This window comes from Xyrauchen texanus, chromosome 6 (assembly GCF_025860055.1).
Source record: "Xyrauchen texanus isolate HMW12.3.18 chromosome 6, RBS_HiC_50CHRs, whole genome shotgun sequence".
Lineage (NCBI taxonomy): Eukaryota > Metazoa > Chordata > Actinopteri > Cypriniformes > Catostomidae > Xyrauchen > Xyrauchen texanus.
The window spans coordinates 26,947,139-26,972,926 of NC_068281.1; the positions used below are offsets into that span (position 1 = coordinate 26,947,139).

General features: G+C 39.0%; 1 protein-coding gene across 5 annotated transcripts in view; it reads right to left on the reverse strand.

Annotated features, from left to right (window-relative positions):
• Window positions 1-24,860, reverse strand: part of map4l (microtubule associated protein 4 like) — a 41,342-nt gene extending 16,482 nt beyond the window's left edge. For 4 of the 5 annotated variants that reach the window (XM_052129416.1, XM_052129417.1, XM_052129415.1 and 1 more), the window contains exons 1-6: window positions 24,756-24,860; window positions 17,997-18,181; window positions 11,630-11,740; window positions 11,412-11,501; window positions 11,103-11,297; window positions 8,192-9,289 (exon numbers count right to left, since the gene is read on the reverse strand). In XM_052129416.1, the coding sequence (XP_051985376.1) occupies window positions 8,192-9,289; window positions 11,103-11,297; window positions 11,412-11,501; window positions 11,630-11,740; window positions 17,997-18,177 (1,675 nt within the window). In that variant the 5' untranslated portion in view covers window positions 18,178-18,181; window positions 24,756-24,860. The remainder of the gene's footprint in view (window positions 1-8,191; window positions 9,290-11,102; window positions 11,298-11,411; window positions 11,502-11,629; window positions 11,741-17,996; window positions 18,182-24,755) is intronic. The other variant, XM_052129418.1, reaches the window with a different exon arrangement.
• Window positions 24,861-25,788: the final 928 nt, after the last annotated feature.

Here is a 25,788-nt window from a genome sequence, read left to right on the forward strand (position 1 = left end):
AAAACTTGGGCTTGGGATAAATTTTGTAAACCTTTTTTAGTCAACACAACTCACCGCTGTATCCACAAATGCAAGATAAGACTAAACTATACAAAGCAGAAGCCCTACATCAACACTGTCCAGATGCGCTGCTGACTTCTCTGGGCTCTTTCTCATCTTAGATGGAAGGTAGAACAGTGGAACAGTGGTTCGAAGAGTCCACATTTAAATTATTTGTTTCTAAACACAGCCATCGTGTTATCCGGGCCAAAGAGGAAAAGGACCATCCAAGCAGTTATCAGCATCAGTTCCAAAAGCCAGTGTCTATAGGCCAGGGGTGTGTCAGTGCCCATGGCATGGGTAACTTGCACATCTGTGAGAACATCATGAATGCAGACAGTGTACAAATGTACACATTTTGGAGTAACATATACTGCTATCCAGCACCGGCTTTTCCAGAGACGTCCCTGCATTTTCCATCAGGGCAACTTCCCACATACTGCCTGGATTACAAATGCATGGCTGTGTAAGCAGAGTGCGGGTGCCAGATTGGCCTGCCTGCAGTCCTGACCTGTCTCCAATTGAGAATGTGTGGCGCATTATTAAGCACACCATCTGGCAATGAAGTCCCTGTACAATTGTGCAGCTTAAGGCCTACATAATGGATGAATGGAGAAAATTTCACTTTCTAAACTTAACAAACCTGTGTCTTCAGGTGCCCAAATGCTTAATAAGTGTTATTAGAACAAATTGTATTGTTTCACTTTGGTAAACACTTGACTGTCCCAACATTTTTGGAGCATGTTGCTGTAATGAAGACTCAGGTGAGTTGGTGTTCGTGACAGTTGCAATCATCTGATTTGAAATTATTGTACATTTAAAAACAACAACAACAACAACAATGAAATTCACAAGGTAAAATATCATATCATGTGTAGTTGTAGTGCTTTCAATATAGCAAAGTGTGAATATAATTAACAAGTAACTCCTTTATGTTTTTATTAGCATTTTTCATACTGTCCAAACTTTTTTAGAATTTGGGTTTTATATAAGAAAGAAAGAAAGAGAAAGAAAGAAAGAAAGTAAGTAAGAAAGAGTAAAAAGAATGGTGACTGACAGCCCATCAAATGCTGCCTAAAGTCTCATTTTTGGCCCCTTGGAAGAAAGGGTTTGGAACAACATGAAGGGGAGTAAATGATGACAGATTTTTAATGAAAGTTTTCTTACTACATGCATTGGTGCATAAGGACTAGTACCCATGAAGTTATTCAATGACCAATCAAAGCTACATTCACCAATCATTTGAAAACACCCTAGCCCTATGATTCCACACCATGTAGGTCACAGCTTCTGATCTCACCTACCATTACAGATGCCTGGAGGCTGAATGCCTATGGAAGTAAGGGATGGACCATCATTCCCAATTTCCAATGGCTGTTGGGTCCTCTCAGGACTCAGTGGTGCTCCAGCGGGTTTTTCTTTCTTTGTAGCAGGGGCTGACAGGATATTTGTGTTTGACAGAATACTTTCTTTGTCCTCTACGGTGAAGCATTCGACAGCAGTCTGAAAAGGTGGCATGTCCTTTCCAGGATATTTATCAGGCAGTTGGAGGCTAGCAGGCACGGTCAGATGGGTATTGTCTGACATTGTGCGCTGTACCACTCTGTTCTGTATTGGGAATGTGCCCGCTGGTGTGTGTGCCCCTGTTTTACCATCAACCATGCCTTCCATGTAACTGTCATTCCCAATGCCTGTCACGCAATAGTTCGGTGCAGAGCCTGTCTTAGTGCTGGGAGGCGAACCCCAATCGCCGTCTGCTTTGCATAAGTCTGACGACAGTGAAGGTGACCCAATGGATATTTGTGTCACCCCACTGGTGGACAGGGGCTTCCCTGGAGACACGGATGATGGAGAGGATGAGAGGCTTGCAGGGCTTTCTGCCATACTGCCCATATATTTGCCATCCCTGTTGTTCTGGTAACTGGTTACCCGTGGTTCTGCCTCCTGGCTCGGTGCTGTTGACTTGGTGGAAAGGCCCTGCTTGTCATTCTCCAACAGTCTGGAGGACTGCAGACTGCTTGGTTGCCCCTGCTGCCAGCTCCAGCCTTGGGCAGATGTTGACAATGCCAAGCCTGGCATTGAGGGTGGCACTGGGCACAGATCTCTATACTCTGAACGCTGAGATGACATCCTTATGGTCCTTGTCTGTTGATATATTTGTCCTTTATCAAGAAGTCTATCCCTCAGTAAATGCCAATCATTTAAATGAGGAGCTGAGAGTTAGTCTACGGCGCTGATCTCTTAACTTCTCTCTACTCAGAAAAACACTGAGGCTGAGATGACTCTGCTTCTCTCTGAATACCCCCCTCCACACTCTTCCTCTCTCACCCTAATTCCGTCCACACGTTCCTTCCATGCCTTTCATCACATGATCGCAAAAGCTACATCCTTATTGGCCACTCCACACTGAAAACCCTCATTTTTAGCATCCAGCATGTTTATAAATACCCCTCCTCTCTCACACGCACACAAACATTCTGTGTTCAGAATTTTCTGGCAAACGCAAGCATGGACCTTTTTCCGACCCATTAGTTGCAGTGACAGAATCTGAGGAGTATGTCATTATTACTGCCACTGACTGCTTTGAGCTTTCAAGACTGTTAGTGATGTGTGCAGTCATACAGTAATTCCATGTTCTCTTCAGAGTACCCATATCAAGGGCTCTACATCCTATACGTGAGTAGGGCATAGGGATGATCACTTTTGATTGTAATTCATCCCTGAACTCATCCGCTTGCACGTTGAATACACTGTAAAGTGTACAGGACATGAAAAGAAACTCGTTGTTACCTGCCGTGTTGTGTTGTGCATTTGTGCTCTGCTCTTTCACTTTTTGTGTGTGGGTGTGTTTCGTTTGCACTCTCTGTGTGTCTGTTCCAGGTACTGCTGATTCGTAAAATGTTTGCTCCACCTGTGCGATGGTGACTGGCTGTTCCTAAATTTTATCGCAGCAATCACATTTATACAGTGTGACTGTACCAATACCTTCGTTTTGATTTTGGTGTAAGATCTAAAAGTGATCTTTCACTCAACAGCTTTTTTATGGTCAAAAACTCTTTAGCCATTACACACACAAATCTAAGAACATCAAATTTTCTCAGTTAAGTCACCTTGTCTCCTGACTCTTCGAAATGTCGGCACTTATGATGACCCACACCTGGTGATCATCTGTGCATGTTTGTCTAAGTCAAATTCATCAAATCCCAAACAAGAAAATCATTCATGAAAAAATTTAAACTGTGGTTTTCAAAACATTGTATGCAGTGTTACAGGTCAGTTTTCTGCCTCCATTATAATCTGCCCTTCCAGACCTAACCATGGGAGTGTGATGTTGTAATTCATGTGCATTCTGTTTGGCTCAGGCAACTTAATTTCAGTGAAACCCACAAACACAAACTGCAATACATCTGCTGAGGTGCCATTACAGGCCAGTGACGGATATAAAAAGAGCCTTATCTCTTGGCCCTTCTCATTGCTGTAATGGGCCAGATTCTTATGAATGGGCACTGTTGCGTAAAGACATCCTGTTTACTGAGTTAGATGCATTTCACTGTTTACATTCCACAAACAACACATCATTCGATTAAATCATATGGCTTGATATTAAGAGGATATTGAAATTGGAACTCATTTCATTGCAATAAAATTATGTTTCATCTTTTTTTACAGGATCAGTATCAGTTCATTGTAGTTTATAATTAAAATAGAGCTTACTTCTTTCTGTCTAATTCATTATGTTGTCATTATGTGAAATATTCAGACAATAAATGATTGTATTTGGTATGGGGATATTTTTGCTCTATTTCTGAATACAAAAAGTTACTAGTTATGTGTTATTACATTATAAATTAAGGCCAATTCATTTTCAGAGTAAATCTTCAGAAGAGATTCAACTGTAAATCAAAACTTCAGAAACCAAGAATTTGGATAAATTCTTGGAAAAAATCACATCATGTTCTTTTAATTCATGAAAACACATCAGAAAAACATTTAATAGCTTTGATGTATTCAGTATGGCATAGAACATGCATGTTCATTGAGTAATCAGGAAGCTATGTCACACAGTTTCTATTTCTGGAACATATCCTACAGTTACACCCTAGTTTGTGCTTCGGCAGGTCCTATTCGCTACATCACCATGGAAACCACCTCCCATATCCATGGCAACAGTCTCCCCATCACTGCAGCTGCAGATATTAGTGCCCCATGTGGTCAGAACCACCGAAGGGAAGGGAGAGGAAGTGAGTGAGTGAGTGAGGGCAATAAAAGGACGAGAAGAGAATCTGGATGTGAGTAGAGGAAGAGAGTAAAGGCCAAAAGGGGCATGGTCTATTTTTTCATCTAATGACTGCATTCCAGAAGCAGCCTAGTCTTGTGTGAAAGATTCTTTTAAAATAAATTTGACAGCTACAATTTTGGCTTGAACCCCAGAAAAAAACATTACATCACTTTAAGATAAACTGAAAAGTGAATAATTAATATTTTATTGCATTAGCAGGTATTACTCAAAGACATGGGGCAAAAAATATGACATTTACCACCAACAGACAGGAAACCCTTTATGTGTTAAAGCATTTCATAAATTTTTGTGGCCTTCACTTTAATAACCTGAACGGCTGAATGTGGAGAATGTCCTGACTCATTGCGTCATTTGAGACGTCATCAGGGATCTCTGTTTTGCTTTTAATCCACAGTTACATCTAGTATCCCTCAATATCCCTGTCTGACTTCAGCACCTCTCAAATGCATCTTAACACACCCTAATCACTTGCTATAAAAACCACAACTCTCCATGTCTTATATAATGTTGAATGGCCAGACCATCAATTTTACATTAGCTGCCGCAAGAGGATGGAATAGATGGGAGGAGATGCAGTGAAAGATAGGGAGGGAGAGAGAGAGAGAGCGAGATGAACGAAAGAGAAAGCCACAAATGACACTACAGGGAGTATGATTTCAATCTATAAGTACTGCCAATTAAAAATAACTGTTCTTGACTTTTCAAATCTTGATTCAATTGTTGATTTAAAAAGAAAACCAATATAAAGAACCCCACACAATCAGTACATTAAGAGTACTGAATACCACTTATGTTTTTATAAGATGAAACATTTTAACAATCCAGTTTAAATTAATTAGTGATTAAACTAAGCTTAGGAAAAACGTTTTGTGCTGTCTTGATTACTTATATTGCATGTCATTTCAAATATACCAAGAATACCTCAGCTCATATAGTTGGATTTCACAAATACACTGCATATATATTTCACTGTGAGACATTTATATTTTCTTACCTGATTAATGTCCAGTGTTGTTCAAATAGTGATGAACATAAGGGGAAGAAAAAACATTGTTAGCACTTGCTTGCAACATCGAGATTTTCTACTTAAAAAAATATAGGTTACAGGTATGGAAAATCTAAATCTAAACATAACAATTTCAGATGAGTCTATGTTTAGCAGGTGAACTGGCAGACAGACCTCTAAAACTCATAAACATTGTTACAGATTGAAAGTTCTGAACAAGTCAAAGACTAAAGCAGAACAATTAGTTATATCATATATGATGGCAAAGAGTAACATACAGAACACTGCTCTTCCACAGGATGATGATTAGCAAATGTACAATCCCACATAGACAGCTGACTAAAGCAACAATCTAAAAGACATTAGCATTTGGAGGGATGCTGTGACCAAGCGAAATCCTACTGAAATCCAGAGAATGGTAAAATAGGCACTAAAGAGTAACAGTTAGTCGGCTGTCGTGATGCACAGCGATCAGTGTGTTATGGCTGCACTGAAATGTTAAACATCTTTATTACAAGAATGGATTACATGCAGCAAAGGTCCAAGCTACAGAAGACTGACACAAAGAAAGAAAGAAAGAAAGAAAGAAAGAAAGAAAGAAAGAAAGAAAGAAAGAAAGAGAAAGAAAGAAGCAGTGGTGATTATTTTAAGATTACCCGGAAAGCATGGCTTCCCCTAAAATTTCATAAGAAATGTGGCAATGATGAGTTCAATATCTGTACAAATAATCTATATAAAGTTCATGTTTATTTACTTAATATTTTAGCGATATAAAAGCATAAAATATCGCACATCACTATTGCGCTTTTCGTACAAGTACTGCAATCCACTTTTTCGACATGAATTTGTCCATAAAAATAAGTGCACCCACCGCCCATAGATCACCATTAAATGGGAGTCTATAGCAGTTACCTGTACCAACAGATTTCAGGGGAGTTTATTGAATGAGTCATTTTGAGTCCTGTCCAGATGCCATGCTTCTCTGGGAGTAAATGGGAGCTTCATGAGCGCCATATGGATTGGATCTGCATTTGATTTGCCTGAAAGCCTGCCTTTGCTATATGATGATTGGTCAACCTCTGAAATGGGCTGGACATCTCAACACACAGCCAGTAATTAATATGGTGATGTACATGATTGACAGTGTACAGAATATAAAAGTACTGCAAATAATATTCAAACTGAGGTAACACATTTATTCAGCCTGATCTCATGAAAACAACTTGATTGTGGCAACATTTTTGCAAACTGAAATTACATGGTCTATTACATGTATTGCTGCAGTTTCAAAGTGAAATGTCCACTTACTGTCCACTAACCCTTTCATGTAAACCTAACCAATAGTGTCATAAAAAGCAAATGTGAGATGATAGACTCACTTATACTTTCCAACCCAGCTGAATGGGCCCCAAATCTGATTTTTTTCACTCACGTGACACAGATCTGTTAATTAGATGATTGTGTGAATAGCCAAAAGCACTTTGAATCTGACTTTTTCAAATCCGATCTGGGCCACTTTTATATGTGCAAATATATCGGACACGTACCTGATTTTTTCCAATGTGTCTTAAGTGTGAACAGCCAGGTCAGATTTAATACGATTTTAACATGAATCTACCTCAACAATCGTCATTTACAGTGATTTCCAGCATATATATACGCTTACTATATTTTAAAACTTTGTGCGAGTCATATCTGTCTAGTTAATGCATTCAGTTTCTTTTTAAGGAAAGAAAATTAAAGAATAGGCTTCAACAGTTAGGTTCAGCAATTTGTTTGGATTATACATTAAATATGTGTACAAAAATATACAGATGTAGATTTAAATAATGGCACTCTGCTTGTGTCACTTGCTTCGATGATTTCATACCAAGAAAGTCATTCGATTCCATACGAAGGCAACTTCATAAAAATATTTTATCCATCAATGGTCTTTCTCCATCACTCAAGCACGTATTATCAGATCAGGCATGTGTTCTATCTGTGTTTAAAATGGATAATTACATTTTTTATTTAAATTTAATTAATTATTCATTTTATAATATTGAACATGCCAGAGTTTGTTATATGCATGCTCAATGAGTGCTACATGCATGGATCAGTGTCAACTGTTCAGACCCAGTGTCTGATATGGGTTACATTTAAAATGTCATGTGAACAACCTAACAAAAAATAGGTTCACATTCAGCTACAGTGTCATAAAAGCAAATATAAGGTAAACATAACACACATCCCCAGTCTAAACCTAATACCTAAACCTAACTGCTAGTGTCAAAAATGTCTGCCTCGTGCCTAAATCCAGCACTGCCCTGGTCTTCTGCATTTAAATTCCAACACTCTATCAGTTGAGTTACTATGTAACTCAACTGATAGAGTGAACTTGTAAGCTTGTAAATGTAGTTGGTTGTGTAATGCAAACATTAATATGTATTGTCTTTTAAATAATAGTAAAAGTGTTACATTTAAAAAAATGTGCTTGAAGAAAAAAATTAATCCTCTAGTATTTATTTCACCAGAAAACTGCTGTTATACATAAAACGAGGTACAGTAAACTACATTTTCAAAAATGTTGTTATAGAAGCATATAGTAACGGGAGCAACATTGCAAATACCGAAAACAATAGTCTGTACTTCACCACAAAGTACTAGTCACCACTGGAAGAAGAAAGAAAGAAAGAAAGAAAGAAAGAAAGAAAGAAAGAAAGAAAGAAAGAAAGAAAGAAAGAAAATGAGTGTCTTGCTACAGTATTATCTGATACAGAGATAAGAGCTAAGCAGAGGTGGGCCCACTTCATTGAGCCATGCATTATGTAAATCATCTCCATACAGTCTTCATTTTCACCAACCTTCCAGTAGGGGGGACTGTGCCAGCGGGGGCTCCTGCTGCTCCGTGATTGAAGGGACGAAAGACGGAACCTCTGGGTTTAAACCCACTGCAGTGCTGGGGGGGATAGCTGAGTAGGAGGGACTAATAACTGATGTGCTTTTGGAGGCAGGACTGTCTGTGCCGATGGTCAGTGGGCCAGGGGTTGGATCAAGAGCAGGCTCTGGGGCAGTGGTGTGAGGGAGAGGGGTTTTCACTGGTGTGCTCTGGGATGGGGGGCTTGCGTCTGGGGTCTGTGCCTGTAGCACTGAGTCAAGAAACAAGACAGTCTGAGTTGGACTGAGGGCTAGGTTTGACTTAGGATCAATCGAGTAAGTATCATTCATGGGCAGTTTATCTGAGGGGTGAATACCAGGCAGTACTAGTTTAGATTTGTCACCAACATAATCTTCAGATAATTTATCTATATCAAACATTGCCCGCTCCATCTTGAGAGTTGAGTTAGGGTGATTGGAGGATAAGGAGGTTGCCTGACCAGTCGGTTGGGGCCTACATGCCTGCGTGTCCGTGAGGTGCAGAAAATCAGGTGTGAATGTAGGAGGTGTACTCCCCTGATCTATGCTAACATTAGACAGTGTCTTGGAATCAACCAAATTAGGGCTGCTGAAGTCCATGTCCATTATGGTTGTACGATTTGGTTGAGATGACCCAGATATGTTGCAATGATCTGCAGGAGCGCCCCATTCCTCAGGAAGCTTCTTCCTGGTCTTACTCTTCTTGGCCTTAATGCATCCTCCCCCTCTCTCCTGGATCTCGCTCTCCCAGATTTCTTCATTTTTGATGGAAGGTGAGGGGCAACCATGGTTGGAGCTTTCTGATGGAGTCTCTTCAGACTCTGGGGAACCAAGACGGTCCAGAAGGTCGTACATTTCATCCCTATTCTTGCGTTTCTTCTTTTTCCTATTCTGTTGCTTCCCGGTTCCTTCCTCAGTGGATTTTTCTTCCCCAGATGCTGTATCTTGAGAACCCAAGGGATTAGTCGGACTCTGTTCTGCCTTGTTGGGGGTATGGAACTGCTCCGTAGAGAGCATTTCCTCACCTGTCCGATGGTTTCCCCAATCTTCTTTGTGTACAGAGAGGAAGAGGAAGTGTCACTGTCTACCATACAAATCATCTGAAAACAAAGCTTCATCTCCAACCCATAACAGCTGATGAGAGACCTCAAAGTTACATTATATCAGCTACCTATGAACCACTGATCACTTGCATCATATGGTATTTTACACCAGGAAATTATATGAAGACAAAATTCACCATTTCACTATGAATAGTATTTCTGCTGCATCCCTAAAAAAACGGTACTATTTTCTAAATGGGTACTAAATACAATAAAAAAGATTTATTTTTTTTTGTTTGTTTTTCGTTAACTAGCTTAACCCATACCTGTCCAAATCTAGTAAGATCAGTGCTCTTCATTAATCAAATGACAATTAACTGACACTTGGAGGAAGTGGCAATGGCAGCAGCATCAATATTTCATTCACGAGGTTTAAACTGTGAAATAGTTTATAAAATTCACCCTGGCTCTGGGCCAGAAGACAAATTTCTCTTCTAGTTTCATAGCCATCTCAAAAATTATTACAGAGAAGGGGAGGATGAATCTGTTAAATGTCTTCCACCATAAGCCCCCTTGAAATATTAGAAAGGCCTCAAGTCAGTCTGAGTTCTAAAAGACCAACAGTGAAAAATGACTGTTGATATGACCATGCATTTGGCCATTGTGTTAATTAGACAAATGGTTGGATAAAACAATAGATATATTGTTTAAAACTATAAGACAAAATGTATTTGGACACTTTCTAGTTGTCAAACATCAGTGCAACATATCCATAGTTGACATGATGAACCTTCTAGGACACCTGTTTGAACATGAGAGGAACTGACTTCATACATCCACCAAAAATCACCTTGAAGCCAGTTGGTTAAAAGTACTTTAAAAATGGGGGGCCTGGGTAGATCAGCAAGTAAAGATGCAGTCTACCACCCCTGGAGTTGTGAGTTTAAATCCAGGGTGTGCTAAGTGACTCCAGCCAGGTCTCCTAAGCAATCAAATTGGCCTGGTTGCTATGGAGGGTAGAGTCACATGGGGTAAACTCCTTGTGGTCGCTATAATGTGGTTCGGTCTTGGTGGGTGCATAGATGGTGCGGAGAATAGCGTGAAGCCTCCACACGCACTATGTCTCCACGGTAACATGCTCAACAAGCCATGTGATAAGATGCGCAGATTGACGGTCTCAGACACGGAGACAACTGAGATTCATCCACCATCACCCAGATTGAGTCACTACGCCACCACGAGGAATTAGAGCGCATTGGGAATTGGGGATTCCAAATTGGGTAGAAAAGGGGAGACAAAATACTTTAAAAATGGCTTATTCTAAAAAAAAAAAAACTTTAGTGTAATTTCTCTGTTGATGCCACATGGTTTTATCCATTTTACTGTATCTAATGCAATCACATTCAGACATTTTAAGGTGTGATTTAAGTGTCCAAAAATGTCCAAAAAGTTATTTGGGCCACTGGAGTTAGTCAAGTCACTAACTGATAAAAACAACCCTGTCTTTCAGGGTTTACACTTCATGGCATTCAATCCCACAATTGCTGATTAGATTAGGAAAACATCAGTAAAGTAGTCAAGTTTCATAATCAATGATAAATTGAAGAACATAAAAAATATTAAACACTTTGGCAATGACAAATTATTGTTGAAGCATCTGCAACCTTGACCAGACAGTGTGGGATGACGAGAGGGCTGAGATTATAGAAACACTAAGAATCATAACATGATTAGGATACAAAATGTATGCTCCTTTAATGTCTGTCTTACCTGTTCTAGCCTGCAGTGAGGTGCCCTAAGTGGGGATAGAATTTACCTGTAGAATTTTCCTGGCTGATACAAGGACTTGTTGTGATTGGATTAGCAGATAACTGGGATGGTTTGGGTGGTTCGTTGGCAAACAATGGTGAGGTCTTCTGAGGTTCAACCATACTGGGGGGTTTGGAGCTTTGGAAAGGAGCCATGCCAACATTCATATTCATACCCATCTTCATCCCAGGCTGAGAGAACCCTTCAGCGCAAAGCAGCAGAGCGGTACCGCATTAAAACATAAAAGAGCCAGAGGAGATGAAATTAACTGAACCAATAATCTGATGTCAACAAGATCAAACACTGCAGTGGTTACCCAAAAAAGAGTCTATGCTGTTATCCTTCATTGTAGATCCCATTTGCTGGTTTCCCAATTGGAGAGGATTTCCAATCATTGATGCTGGGCCTGAAATTAGAAAGGTTGGGAATAAGGTCTAATACAAGATTAAATTCCTAAATGTTAAATCAAATTCTATTAAACCTTAATATACCCTAACATTGGTCAACTAAGTCTGACATATTCAATGATCCCACCTGATTGAGAGTCATTCTTGTAGACGTATTGTCCAGTCGGACTGGGACGTATGTCTCCCTGAGGGTCCTGTCGTTGATCCCCAGTCAGGCCTCCAGACATGAAGCCAGACCCTGAAAAAAGCGAAAGCTTGCATATTGACATTGCTAACACAAACAATCCCTGTTAAAGAAAAGAGCAAAGAGTTTGTGTAAGAAACTGCCAATATTATAACCTTTGTAAAATCAAGGCAATTTGCTAAATGCAAACCACCAGCTGAGAAAATGTCCAAAAACTCTGATAGTGGAGCTAAATTAATTGTATTACTTTCTGCAGCGTTTTTTATTTTACTTACATACATTTCTGAGAATAATGATGTTTTAAATATTATTATCCTAAAGTCACTTCTATGACATTACTGTGACATAGGTAGAATTCAAAACGACCGTACTGTCAATTTAGCGAACCTGTTAGGGAGCACGTGGAAACATAAAATATCTACTAACAGGAACTTTTTACTTAAAGCTGAAGTATGTAATTTCTTTGATTCAAGCGTCACCAAACAGAATTGCAAAAATAAACAATGTTTGAATACACCCCGCGAATACACCCCTCGGCTGTTGTTCAAACCGTCAGATAGCCCCACCCTCCACTCATGTCATTGGTTGAGTAACGTTGTTGTGGCAGGTCTAAGCGGTTCACCCTAAACAAACACAGGAATTTTATAGTGCCACAGCAACACAGCATTGACAGTTTTCAAGAAAATTAACCTCTGAATGACTTACTTATAGTTATAGAAAATGTTACATACTTTAGCTTTAATAACACCCCAGATGAGATGGGTAACACTACAAACTTCATAAAAATTTATTTAGACCGATTTAACAAAACATACTGGAGCTAACAAACCCACCAACCGCTTGAGAGGTTCCAAACAGTTTGTATAATTTAAAAGCCTGTTCTAATCAGCTATGATCTATGAGTAACTCCGTTGATATTGAATCTTTAGAGAAAAAGCATTGGGATTTTATCATGTATATTACTATTTATAAGTAATCAAGATAATGATTAAACAATACCCTTAAAACCTTTTATTAAAAGTAATATGACATTTTAATGTATGTGGTTAAATGACTAATGTACACCAAAAGGGTGGCAGAGGACATTTTACATGAAGATATATATTTATATTTTATATTACATATTTTTTTATATAATTATTTTATAATCGCCTAATTTAGTATTAAAAAGTATTAAAAACATTTCCATAACTGTTTCCATAATAAATCCATGTTTTTATTCCATTCATGGAATGTGGAATTGCTCTGACACCGTTTGCAATTGTAATGCTTAGCATAGGACAACACATCTGTGGACATGATGAGTAACTGCATTGCAGTGAGATGAGCACTTTTTATCAGCAGCTAAATTATTAATGTGCGAGGTCTTGAAAATATGCAACCTTCATGAAATTTGTGTCTTCAAAGGCAGTGGGTAGGGGCATCCCTGAAAATAGGCTTACTCCAATCCATTCAAATATTCAACTGTTATGGAAGAGGCAACTGGAGATGAGTGATGCTGAGAAAATGGGACAGGCTGAGACTGCAAGCCTGTTACCATAGTTACACAACCAGATGAGGACGCTTTAGGTTCCCTCGGCAAAGCACTCTGTCAGTGTCAAGATCAACTGATGTGAAGAGCCAGCACTAAACCAGCATTAGCTTAAATAAAAGCCTTGGATTCGTGATTTTGCTCCCAAAGGGCTGGGCTGTACCAGCTTCATGCAATTATCCTCTTTCTGGAACAGGATAGGTGTACATGTCACTGTGAGTCATGCTGTGTCTGTTGGCTGCCTCATGATATATTAGCAGAGATGCTGTGGGTATCTGTTGGCCAGGCCTTTGTGTTTTCTGTCGATAAGATCGACTTCAAGGGGCTTTGCCATGATTTGTGTATTTATGATTGAAATAGTATGTTTTCAGCCATCATTCTGAAAAGTTTTAGTGTTGATGCTGTACAACTATATATGAGCAGAGCAATAGCTTCACAAATGGAAGCATATGAACCTGCAAACTAGCTATATTAAAAAGCCCCCCAAAAAAAAGAAAAAAGGAAAGGAAAATGGAACTAAAAATAGTCACTTTGTCCCAGACGAGAGGCACTTAAGGTGCAGACTGCCGAATCATGCTGTGGTATAGAGCCTCATTTTTACAGTTATGGGGGGAGCAACGAACATCCTCTTCTGCACAGAATCTACTGTTATATAATGTCCAGTGTACAGTGAGTACCAACATCATATACAAAGAGCTAGAACATCTCTAACACACAATATGATGAAAAAGCACACAAAGATGAAAGTTGAAGTACTGATTTCTCTGCTTTAAGCTAAATAATTTTACGCTAGCTTTACAAAAAAATGTTCTTTAATGATCAAGTACACCAACAATTCGTCTTCTAAACCATGTTTTTGCCTTACCCCGATTCAGTATGGTAAGCCTATAATAATCATATTATATTTTAGAGCTGTCGGGACAGATTTGGCAGGAAATACTTCCATCATTCGTCTGTGCGTGTTTACGTCATGTCTGTAAATAAAGAAAAGAAGGTCCAGAGCTATTACAGTCCGTGTATATGTGCCGTGATAGGTGTTGTAGTAGTTTGATGCTGAAAGCTTGTAGCCACAACAAATGAAACACATTGACCATGGAAAAAAAGCAACTCACTGGGGATTCACGCATTTTCAAAATAAAGAAACCTCTAACCGAGAAGAGTTTGCAAGCAAAAAGCCTGTAATAAAACACAAATCAACATCGGCTTGGCTTGGCTTTTCCGAAGTGGCGAAAACTCAGAGATCTGAAAGGATTTAAAAGCGACCCAGAGACTACTTTTTCATGCTCGACAGGTAAGATATTTTATAGGACCAATAGTTAGCCAGGTAGCTCTCTTAGCACAGTAGTTAGTTAGATAGCGTTAGCCTCTCTAATGTGGCATTTTATTATGGATTGCAATACTACAGTGCTTGATTTCATTTTTGAGGAAGGACAGTAGAATCACCTAAAGGATTATTAGGAACACCTGTTCAATTTCTCATTAATGCAATTATCTAATCAACCAATCACATGGCAGTTGCTTCAATGCATTTAGGGGTGTGGTCCTGGTCAAGACAATCTCCTGAACTCCAAACTGAATGTCAGAATGGGAAAGAAAGGTGATTTAAGCAATTTTGAGCGTGGCATGGTTGTTGGTGCCAGACGGGCCGGTCTGAGTATTTCACAATCTGCTCAGTTACTGGGATTTTCACGCACAACCATTTCTAGGGTTTACAAAGAATGGTGTGAAAAGGGAAAGGAGTGGGCGAAAATGCCTTGTTGATGCTAGAGGTCAGAGGAGAATGGGCCGACTGATTCAAGCTGATAGAAGAGCAACTTTGCCTGAAATAACCACTCGTTACAACCGAGGTATGCAGCAAAGCATTTGTGAAGCCACAACACGCACAACCTTGAGGCGGATGGGCTACAACAGCAGAAGACCCCACCGGGTACCACTCATCTCCACTACAAATAAGAAAAAGAGGCTACAATTTGCAAGAGCTCACCAAAATTGGACAGTTGAAGACTGGAAAAATGTTGCCTGGTCTGATGAGTCTCGATTTCTGTTGAGACATTCAGATGGTAGAGTCAGAATTTGGCGTAAACAGAATGAGAACATGGATCCATCATGCCTTGTTACCACTGTGCAGGCTGGTGGTGGTGGTGTAATGGTGTGGGGGATGTTTTCTTGGCACACTTTAGGCCCCTTAGTGCCAATTGGGCATCGTTTAAATGCCACGGCCTACCTGAGCATTGTTTCTGACCATGTCCATCCCTTTATGGCCACCATGTACCCATCCTCTGATGGCTACTTCCAGCAGGATAATGCACCATGTCACAAAGCTCGAATCATTTCAATTGGTTTCTTGAACATGACAAAGAGTTCACTGTACTAAAATGGCCCCCACAGTCACCAGATCTCAACCCAATAGAGCATCTTTGGGATGTGGTGGAACGGGAGCTTCGTGCCCTGGATGTGCATCCCACAAATCTCCATCAACTGCAAGATGCTATCCTATCAATATGGGCCAACATGTCTAAAGAATGCTTTCAGCACCTTGTTGAATCAATGCCACGTAGAATTAAGGCAGTTCTGAAGGCGAAAGGGGGTCAAACACAGTATTAGTATGGTGTTCCTAATAATCCTTTAGGTGAGTGTATATATATATATATATATATATAAAATAGTTTTCAATAAATCAAAACAATAGTGGAAGATATGCTACTTACCAGCTCATAAGATTTATTTTTCTGATCTTTTTCTTTCTTTGGTTATTTATTTGTTTTATTTTTTGAGGTGAGAGGGTGAGATCTGATGTCTTTAGTGACATTCGCTCTGATATGATAATGGCTTCACCGGCCATCAGATAAATCTGTGCAGAAGAACAAAGCTAAAGCCATACTCACATAATTACCCAAAAAATTTTACTTGTTACAAGTAACTTGCAGTTTCATGTTTCAACCACTAGAGAGCCAAAAGTTACGTAGTGTAGCTTTAATTCCCGTTTACACACAGTTCAGTATTTTTACAAATTTGTTCTTATTTGTGCTCACGCATTTGTCATGTGTTAAAATGAGTTCAATATATGTATACATTTTATGGTAATATTGGTCAAATTACATGAATTAAAGCACAGTGAGATAATACACAAAATTCAAAAACATTGCATTTCATTCACTAAATCATGTTGACATTGCAAAAATTAAGTTGGCACAAGCTATTCTTCATATTTTATCAGTATTTCAATTAATTTTGTATTTTATTTGATATGCATTTTTGTTAGAAAATTTATGATATTTAAGCCATTTAAAAAAAGGCAAGTATGTTTTAATTAACCCTGCCACAGATCTCACACCAAAAATCATTTCAAAGAGGAACATTTCATATTTTTACAGGAAAAACTAAATGTAACTAAAATCATATTTATTATACCAGTATGCTGAAAATAAAAAAATAAAAAGACAGTGGTGATGATTGAAACTCAAGAGGAAGGCTGTCTGCATGTCTGTGGCTTTAGTTCATTTCACACGGAACGATTCTTGGCAGAAGACAGCGCGGTTTGAGGCAGTTGGCGGAGCTAAAAAATCGTATGGAAAATTCTTAGATTTAATCTGAGATGTTGCCATCCACGATCAGGCTTAAATCCCAGACAAACAAACAAAAAAGTAAACAAAAAAACATCTGAATCTAAATTACTTTTTCCAATAAAAACCAACCTTGACAGGATGTTACACAAGAGAAAGAGAATAAATTGTGGCTTGTGCCATGTGCCATTTTACTGGCAGACAGAGAAGACAAAAAAAACATCCACAGACAACATGTATTTAAATCAGATTAGAATCCAGTGCAGAAGAGGAAAAGTACATTTTAAAAGTGAACGTGTGTGAGCTGTTACACAAAATTGTCCAGTCTAACTTTAGCCTATTGGACCTTATGTTGGGCCACTACCCAATATAACACACATATGCATGGAATACCAAACGTGTAAAAAAATAAAAATATATAACTGCACAACACAGGAAAACATGCAAAACAGAAAATGAACAGCAACCAAATATGCTTAGACTGATTTAGACCATTTCAAGGCTGATCGCCGGTTTAAGGAAGTGATGTCTTTGTCCCTTAAACATTTCTAGCTTTTTTTAAACTCATTCAAAACAACAGAGGGAGGTGCTTCATTAAAAGTGGCTTTAACACAATTAACATTACTACCGTTAATACAATTGAAATAGAATGCCATTATTCATATTTTGACCATGTTGTTTGGTGGCTGGATACTCCCTGGATGCCTGGAACTAACGGAAATTGTGTTTAGATTTCTGAAAAGAAACCACACATGGACACATGAACCGCTGCAGTAAAGCAAGACTGCTGGATATGTGCAGTACTAACAACTGTAGCACACATCTTATCTCTGGTAAGTGAACAAAAGTTTTGCCAACTAATTGTAAGTTTGATAGATAGAGTTTACTTGGTTAGTTAAGTCTTTCTTAACTGGCCCTAAAAGTGACTATATGTAGACCGCCCCTATTTTAATGAATGAAGCTGTTGTTGAGTTGTAAAAATGCTGCTTCCAGGAAGACATGCGCAGTTTGTCGCAATTCCTTTGTTATTGTTTACATAATTTAAATGGTTTATATTTGACACTGTTTTATGTTCATATATACCAGTGCTTCAATTTCTATAAAATTTTCAATATTTTGCTGGAAAAAAAACATTATATGGGCATTTAAATATATGACGGTGAGTAAATCATGATGTCATGTCCTTTGAAGACCACCACATGCAGAAAATATGTACCTTCCCTCTTTCCATCCATCCCATCCAGAAGGGGGCGGTACTCAGTCTTCCCCACAGTCTCGCCCACTTTATCGTCAAAGCTCTGAGCTTCTAAGCCAGCCACAAAATCCCTTTTCAGCAGGCTCTCCTGGGTTGCTTTAGGTGCTCCGTCTGTGAATGCATCACGTAAACTAAAGTCCATCTTCCTGTAGAAAGTACAAAGGCGTAATTAGTCTAGACAAAGAAGGCCTGGACCAAGAGGTCAAGACAAGGTTTGGCTGGTTAGCATGAGCAGTTAACACCTGCTGGCTGATACTGTAAGTACCCCATTCTGGACCGCAAAAGGCATAGAAAGCCAAGAATTCTGAATAAAATTTTTTTTTTTTAAAAAGCGCCAGCCAAGCAATAGCCATTGAGATGAATGGGAATGCTAGTAAATAGCACACAACAACTATAGTAGCACTTATGTAAGGGGGCCATAGCAATATACTGAACATTCAGGGGGCCCAGAATCCCTGGCTACAGCTCTGTCTGGCCCAGTCTTATGATAACCACTGAATTAAAGCAGCTTGAGTTTCTGTTCCTCCTACTCATGGTGGTTTGTCTCCCTCCAGGCCTGGTGGCTTATAATTTAAATGTGAGCAGGGGGCTACACCAGCTGTTTAGACGTAGACAAATCTGATCATGTGACAATCTCCTTACTGTCATCTGTGCCTATGCACAATACATTAAGATCAGCAGCATCTAGATACATTGCCATTTTGAAGGATGTGGCTAAAAGCCAGATTTACTGCTCTCCCGCTGCAGTGTCTGAATTGCACTTTAATTATCTTTGGGTTAAATAGATGATTCCTTCTTCCTCTTTAAAGCACAAGTGTTATAATATTATTCCCTATAAAATTCAGATATGGCAGGGCACAACTGTGTACAAGTGTGCATGTGAACCTGCTTCAGGTGTCACGTTAACCTTCATTCTTGTACTTCAGCCTGTCAGAATACTATCCCGCATATCAGCTATGCCTCAGAACCAGCTACAAGCTTCAAATGGGCTATTTGAAGAGAGAGTTAACACAAAGTTGAAAATTCTGTCATCATTTCCTCATGGTCTATGACTTTCTGTCTTCCATGGAACACATAAGGGGATGACAGAATGACAGCCTCAGTCACAATCCACTTTCAATGTATAGAAAAAATACAATGAAATGTGAATGTTGACGGAGACTAACATAGTGCCTAAACATCTTTTGTTTCCTATTGAAGAAATAAAGTCATATGGGTTTATGAGGGTGAGTAAATGATGCCAGATTTTAATCTGGAGTGAACTATCCCTTTCAATAGCCCATTTTGAAGCTCATAGATTTCAAACGTTTTCCTTCGCATACAAAAACTGACAAGTACAAAGTATTTTGTACATATGCACAGTGTCAGTGAGAGAGATTAAAGGAGGACACAGAAAGGGGGAGTAAAAAGAAAGAAAGAGAGGTTTTCATTGTGCACTAGCTCAAGACAGCATGTTTGTTTTCCATCAGGAGTGTAACTGTGACCTATTGTTTCTATAGATGCCACACTATCGACATTTAGAAAACTCAGATTAACACAATCACTCTGAAAAGGTCTTAAAAGCAGCAACACTGTTGCGTGACAAACAAACCATCAAAAAACTGTGTATTTTCACAGGGGGTGGCATATCTCCACAGCAGTTTTGATCTATCCACTACAGACATTAATATGATTATGCAAGTCTGTTCAAAACTAAACAAGGGATTAAAATGCAACTGGTCTAGAAGCTGCCCTGAATCCATCTCCTTCCTCTAAATATATCTCGCTCTCAATCTTTCTCTTTTCCAGATCTCAGTTAGTCTTTCGTTTTCTCTTTCACTGTGTATTATCCACAGCTTTGTCTTACATTTCCTCTCTCATCTTCTCATCTTTCCCATCCCTCTGCATGTATAGGGATGTAAAGTATAATTCTGTTGATATCCTGATGGATGGTAGGAGGCCCAGCTGCTCCAAAAACAGAAGGGATTAGAGCCAGTGTGATTCCCCCTCGTATCTGTGGGCTGAACTGAATCCACTCAGTCCCCGTAGACATCACAACATCAGCCCTTAAACACTTGCTGTTATCAGCTGTTACAGTACAGCAGCACAAAATCACATACAGTTCATCAAATCACAGATGCAAATAGCATTAAGCAAAAATAACATGAACAAAACATTCAGCACGACAAAACATTCAGCATAACAAATGTCAACTATTATAACTCTTATAATGACTGCTTACTTAAAGTATTGCTATGTACAGTTTGTCCTCACAATTCAACAAACATATTCCTATTCCAAGAATCAGTATCGCAACACTTCCACATGAATATTTTTGGGATAAAAACGGAGATGTCACTATATGACCACCACTCTTTGAAAGTGCGTAAGAAAGTAAAATTAATGATTTTTATTAGGCAGAAATAGCAAGGAATATAATTTTATAGTACAATTAGTCTTTGTAAGCATCTCCAAGGTAATAACCAAGATATTGGCTATTCCCTAACATTGAATTTAAGTGACACTAATGTCACTCTATGTTATTTCTATAGCTCTATGATCAAGTAAAGCAGGAAGTTCCATTATTGTGCAAAGTACCAAAATCCAACAAAAATAAATGAGAAACAAGTAAAAATATATATCATTAATATATCACACATTCTAGTAGCAATAATAGAATCCCAATATTTCTGTTTTATGGCCCAGATATATTCATATATTGTAATATTGTATCCACCCTCTGATTGTATCACCAGGCCCCTACTGATTCCCACCTTTTGTACAGTAGCAATGTTTCTTCAACATCCTCTGTAGTTTTGTTACATTCCCAAACCAGAATGAAGTTGAACAAATGGTCAAAATGTCCCTCCATGGTTTAAATACATTTTTTTTTAAATAAAAACAATTATCTGATCACTGCTTTAGTGTTGTTCAAAGCAATTATTTAAAAGTAAGGCCCTAGAAGAGAAAGTTATCGTTCTTCTAAAGTCATATTAGAGAAAATAAAACATGTCATATGGCATGTCGTATGGTGCTGTCTCCTACAGTTTACTCATCAGACCATGACAAATGAGACGCAGGTAGATTCCTGCACTTTCACTGCTCAGGCACTAACACAGTCCTGTGTCTTGCTGTGATTCAGCAGTTTTTCTCTGTGCCTTGCATGATGGCACCAGGCCTGGCACATTGAATCATCTCTCTCTCTGTTTTGGAGGGAACTACTAATCACTTCAGTCTTCTATTTGAATCTAAGACAGGCTTGAAAAATCTTTGCATGTGTGTGATTGTGCAAATGTATTGTGCATTGTGCAAATGCACAATGTCTTTTAAATGCAATAACATATATTGCCATGTAATATCAACAAAGAGTCTTGCATAAAATGTAATTCAAATAAATATAATAATTCTTCAGATATTGCTGCACAATTACCAATAAGAATGCCATTAAAAATGTACTAAGCCATGAAAGCAGGGAACATAAGCGAATCAGTATATACTGATTCTCCAATTAACAAGATGCATTTTTTCAAATTTTGAGAGACACAGAGCACACACTTTATCCGTGCTCGGTTTAAAGGAGAATGGAGAGAGCTCAAGGATTTTCGAGAAGGGATCGGGGCTGGCATTTGGCAAGCATTTGTGTTGCTGTGTAAACACTGTATTACAAACATTCCTGTATGAATGCACACAGAACGTGGGACGAGGGTCATACTCAATGTGTGCCATTGTGTGCCAAAGCCACTGAGCATGCAGTTACGGGCTGCCACTCATTGGGACAGGGTTTATGTCTCTGTCTCTGCCACTCTCTGTCTCTTAGTTATTCAGAGTAAAAGTAAGGCACCCCAAAATAAGGCACCTTTAACTGTTCAACTGCAGATTCAAGCTGCATTGTTATCCAAATAACTGTATTCCACTGGATCTATGAACTATGATTATTTTAGAAGCAAATAATAAAAATTATTTTTATTATATTTTTATTTAATCAAAGTGACAAGCAGACAGCATTCTTCAACAAGCTGTGATCTTGTACATTTTTCACCCCAATGTTGTAATTCTTTAAAATATGCTTTCCAACACTACAGTCCATAGAGATGTTCAGCTAACATCATGTTCTATAAAATAGGGAGACTAATATTGTATGGGGGTAGGTGTCTGTGCGCATTAGAGTCAGATGTCATCAGTGAAGGGAATGCAGATTATGCATGACAGGTTTGCAGGCCCTGACCTGACACCCCCGGAATCACACCGGTCCAGCAAACAGCATGCTATCTACTAAACTTCCCTTTCCCACTGACATATGATGACACTGTTGGTTCACCACAGTTCAGTTATATAAATTCAAAGGGTTAATAAGAATACTGAATGTTAAAGCTGCCTTTTTAAAAGCCAATACACTGTAAGTGTACATCTGTTTTGTTCTTTTTTTTACATGACCTTCCCAGCAGTATGATTTTTGTTATGTTTTTGTAAACATGCTTAAAGGAATAGCTCACCCAAAAATGAAAATTCCCTCATGATTTACTCACCCTCCTGGCATCCCAGATGTGTGTAACTTTCTTTCTTCTGCAGAACACAAATTAAGATTTTTAGAAGAATATTTACAGCTCTGTATGTCCATACAATACAAGTGAATGGGTGCCAACATTATAAAGCTCCAAAATCCACATAAAGGTAGCATAAAAGTAATCCATATGACTCCAGAGGTTAAATCCATGTGTTCAGACACAAGATGATAGGTTTACATGAGAAACAGATCAATATTTAAGTAAGCTTCTACCATAACTTCTCCACCATGCCCAGTAGGGGGCAATATGCACAAAGAATGTGAATCACCAAAAAGAGAAGGAGAATGTTAAAGTGAATGTGAAGAGAGATTGACTGAGCAGGGAGAAGAATTTATAGTAAAAAAATGAAATATTTATCTGTTTCTCACCTACCATATCGCTTCTGAAGACATGGATTGAACCATCTTTGTTGACTGGAGTACTTTTATGTTGCCCTAGTGGACATGTGGATTTTGGAGCTTCAAAGTTTTGGTCACCATTCACTTGCATTGTAAAGACCTACAGAGCTGAGAAATTCTTCAAAAAGCCTTTGTTTTTGTTCAGCAGAAGAAAGTTATATGATGAGATGAGCTAATTGTATGTCAACTATATTTTCTTATAAAAATCTAATTTTTGTATATGTAACGGGTGCTAGCTGGTAAAGATAGCTGTGTGGTATGCGTAAACCTCACTCCAGTGGCCTCAAGAGGTACACTAGCGACTGACACTAGAGGCTGTAGCCTTTAAGGCCAAAGTATACACGGCGCAGAATTGCATGAGGGGGTCGAACAGTACCATGTTCTTCACATGCTTTAATTGGATAAGAAGAAGGCTACAACTGAAAAGAAGGATATTTGTTCCTCAGTAGAGCAAACAAAGCCTGTTACAAGTAATCAAAGGACACATAAAGAAATATGCTATTAATAAAGAATAAGACATGTGTGGGTGTGGTAAAAAACACACAGCTCTACTCCGAATTCATTCATTATACGAACAGAGACTGGTCTCTTGTCATTCTACAATGAATTCAATCGGAATATCAAAGGAGAAATCATAGTTGTAAATGACACTGTAAATGACCCTAAATGCTTCGGTTTTGGATCGTGTGTGCCATTTCATATGAGTTAACCTACAGCATGACGCATGTCCATGAGGCATGTAGCAGAGGTGCACTGCAGAGAGTCGAGCATACGAGAACACAGAAGACACTCTGCACATAGAGAATGCGCTCCACGTTCACAAATTAGAACAATGCTTCTGCCTCATCTTTAAAAAGCCCATCAAGCGACACGACAACGCTCCCATTATAGAAGTATTGCAAGCTAACATTAAAGAAAGCTTCTTTGTAATTTATTACTCGTCTCATTCTCCTTTTCACCAAGGGGCCTTTAGAGGACAATTCTACAGTACATTATTATGAAAAAAGCTTTACAAAGGGGCGTTCACATCGAACGTATTTTTGTGTCCTCCGCGCTGTAGTTTTATTATGTAAACATGCCCTAGACGGACGTTCATATCCGTTGAGCCGCGTCCAGCTGTTTTTATCGGCGTCTGGCACAGGAGTGCCACGTTTAACACAAAAAGAACGTCAATTTTTAAAAACGCGTCTCTAGACACATGCGTTGTATAGTCCATATGTTGTTTATGGCGCAAGAACGTTTTCGGTCTGAACTGCCCCCAACTCGTCCTTCTGAAAATCTAAAGCGAACCTTGCGTGATTTTATCATTCCACTATACACATAGTTCAAATATCTTGCAGACTGGTTTCTTAAGCAGTGTGTGGCACTAAAGTTATGTAAATATAGTACATTTCTATGCAGGTGTCCTCGCATGGTGTTCAAATAAGGACACCTGTCCAGAGGATCTCCATCAAACTGCGGCAGAGCTCAAACAAAGAGAAATCTCTGCAGGTTGATATATTTGTGAGTAAACACTTGGAAACGGATAAGAGACATTGACGGTCATTTGGAGCATCGCATGTGGAGTTTGCGTGGTCAGAACAGTAATTTACGCACGTCAACCAGGGACTGCGACTGCATTAATACCACCGTGACTCTGAAGGGTGCATAACACGCCGATTCATTATTCATTTCTGTTTTCGTTATGCTTAAGCTTTTTAACGTACATCGCTTTATTGTATTTACTAATTAGCAGCGGTGCAATGTTAATTTTAATCGCAATGTCAAAGAGCACTTACCCTTTGTTGTTGTTTTTAAAATTCAGAACGCTGTAGTGTTAGCTGTTGTGCAGTCAGATCCGCCCTCTCTCGTAGTGCGCCCCTGTGATCGCACGACAACGTCCCGCCCTTTCTTTCTCTTGACAAATCACAATTCTTGAATATTGTGCAATTTCTCATAGACCCGCTAGTTTCAGCACTAATGCTGTTATTGGTTCCCCTGACTTGAGCATCCTCTCACTTCATTTGTCCCTTATAGTATAGATGGACAGCAAATAGACACAATGGAATGTTGATGACAAACGAGAGGCAGTGCATCAGCATATATATGCATATATATATATATGAAGGAAGCAAGTTTTCTTCCAGGAAAACCTTGTACATGGCTTGAGTCATGCGTCCTTCAAAAAGATGAATCTGCCCGATTCCACCCTTGCTGAAGCACCCCTAGATCATCACCGATCGTCCACCTGGCTGTCTAATAGTTAGACAGAGACCTAGAGAGGCCTACAAGCCACAGTGTCTCACACCAACTGTGAAATTTGGTAGAGGATTGTGATGATCTGAGGTTGCTTCAGCAAGACTGGAATCGGCAGATTCGTTTTTGTGAAGGACTCATGAATCAAGCCACGTACAAGGTTATCCTGGAAGAAAACTTGCTTCCTTCTGCTCTGATAATGATTCCCAACTCTGAGGATTGTTTTTTTCCAGCAGGACAATGCTCCATACCATAGAGCCAGATGAATCAATGTGTGGATGGAGGAGCACTGGATCAAGACCCTGTGATGGTCAGACCAATCTCAAGACCTGAACCCCAATAAAAACCTCTGGAATGTGATAAAGAGGAAGATGGATAGTCACAAGCCATCAAACAAAGCTGAGCTGCTTGAATTTTTGCACCAGGATTGGCATAAATTCACCCAACAGCAATGTGAAAGACTGGTAGAGAGCATGCCAAGATGCCTGAAAGCTGTGATTGAAAACCAGGGTTATTCCACCAAATATTGATTTCTAAACTCTTCCTAAGTTAAAACATTAGTATTGTGTTGTTTAT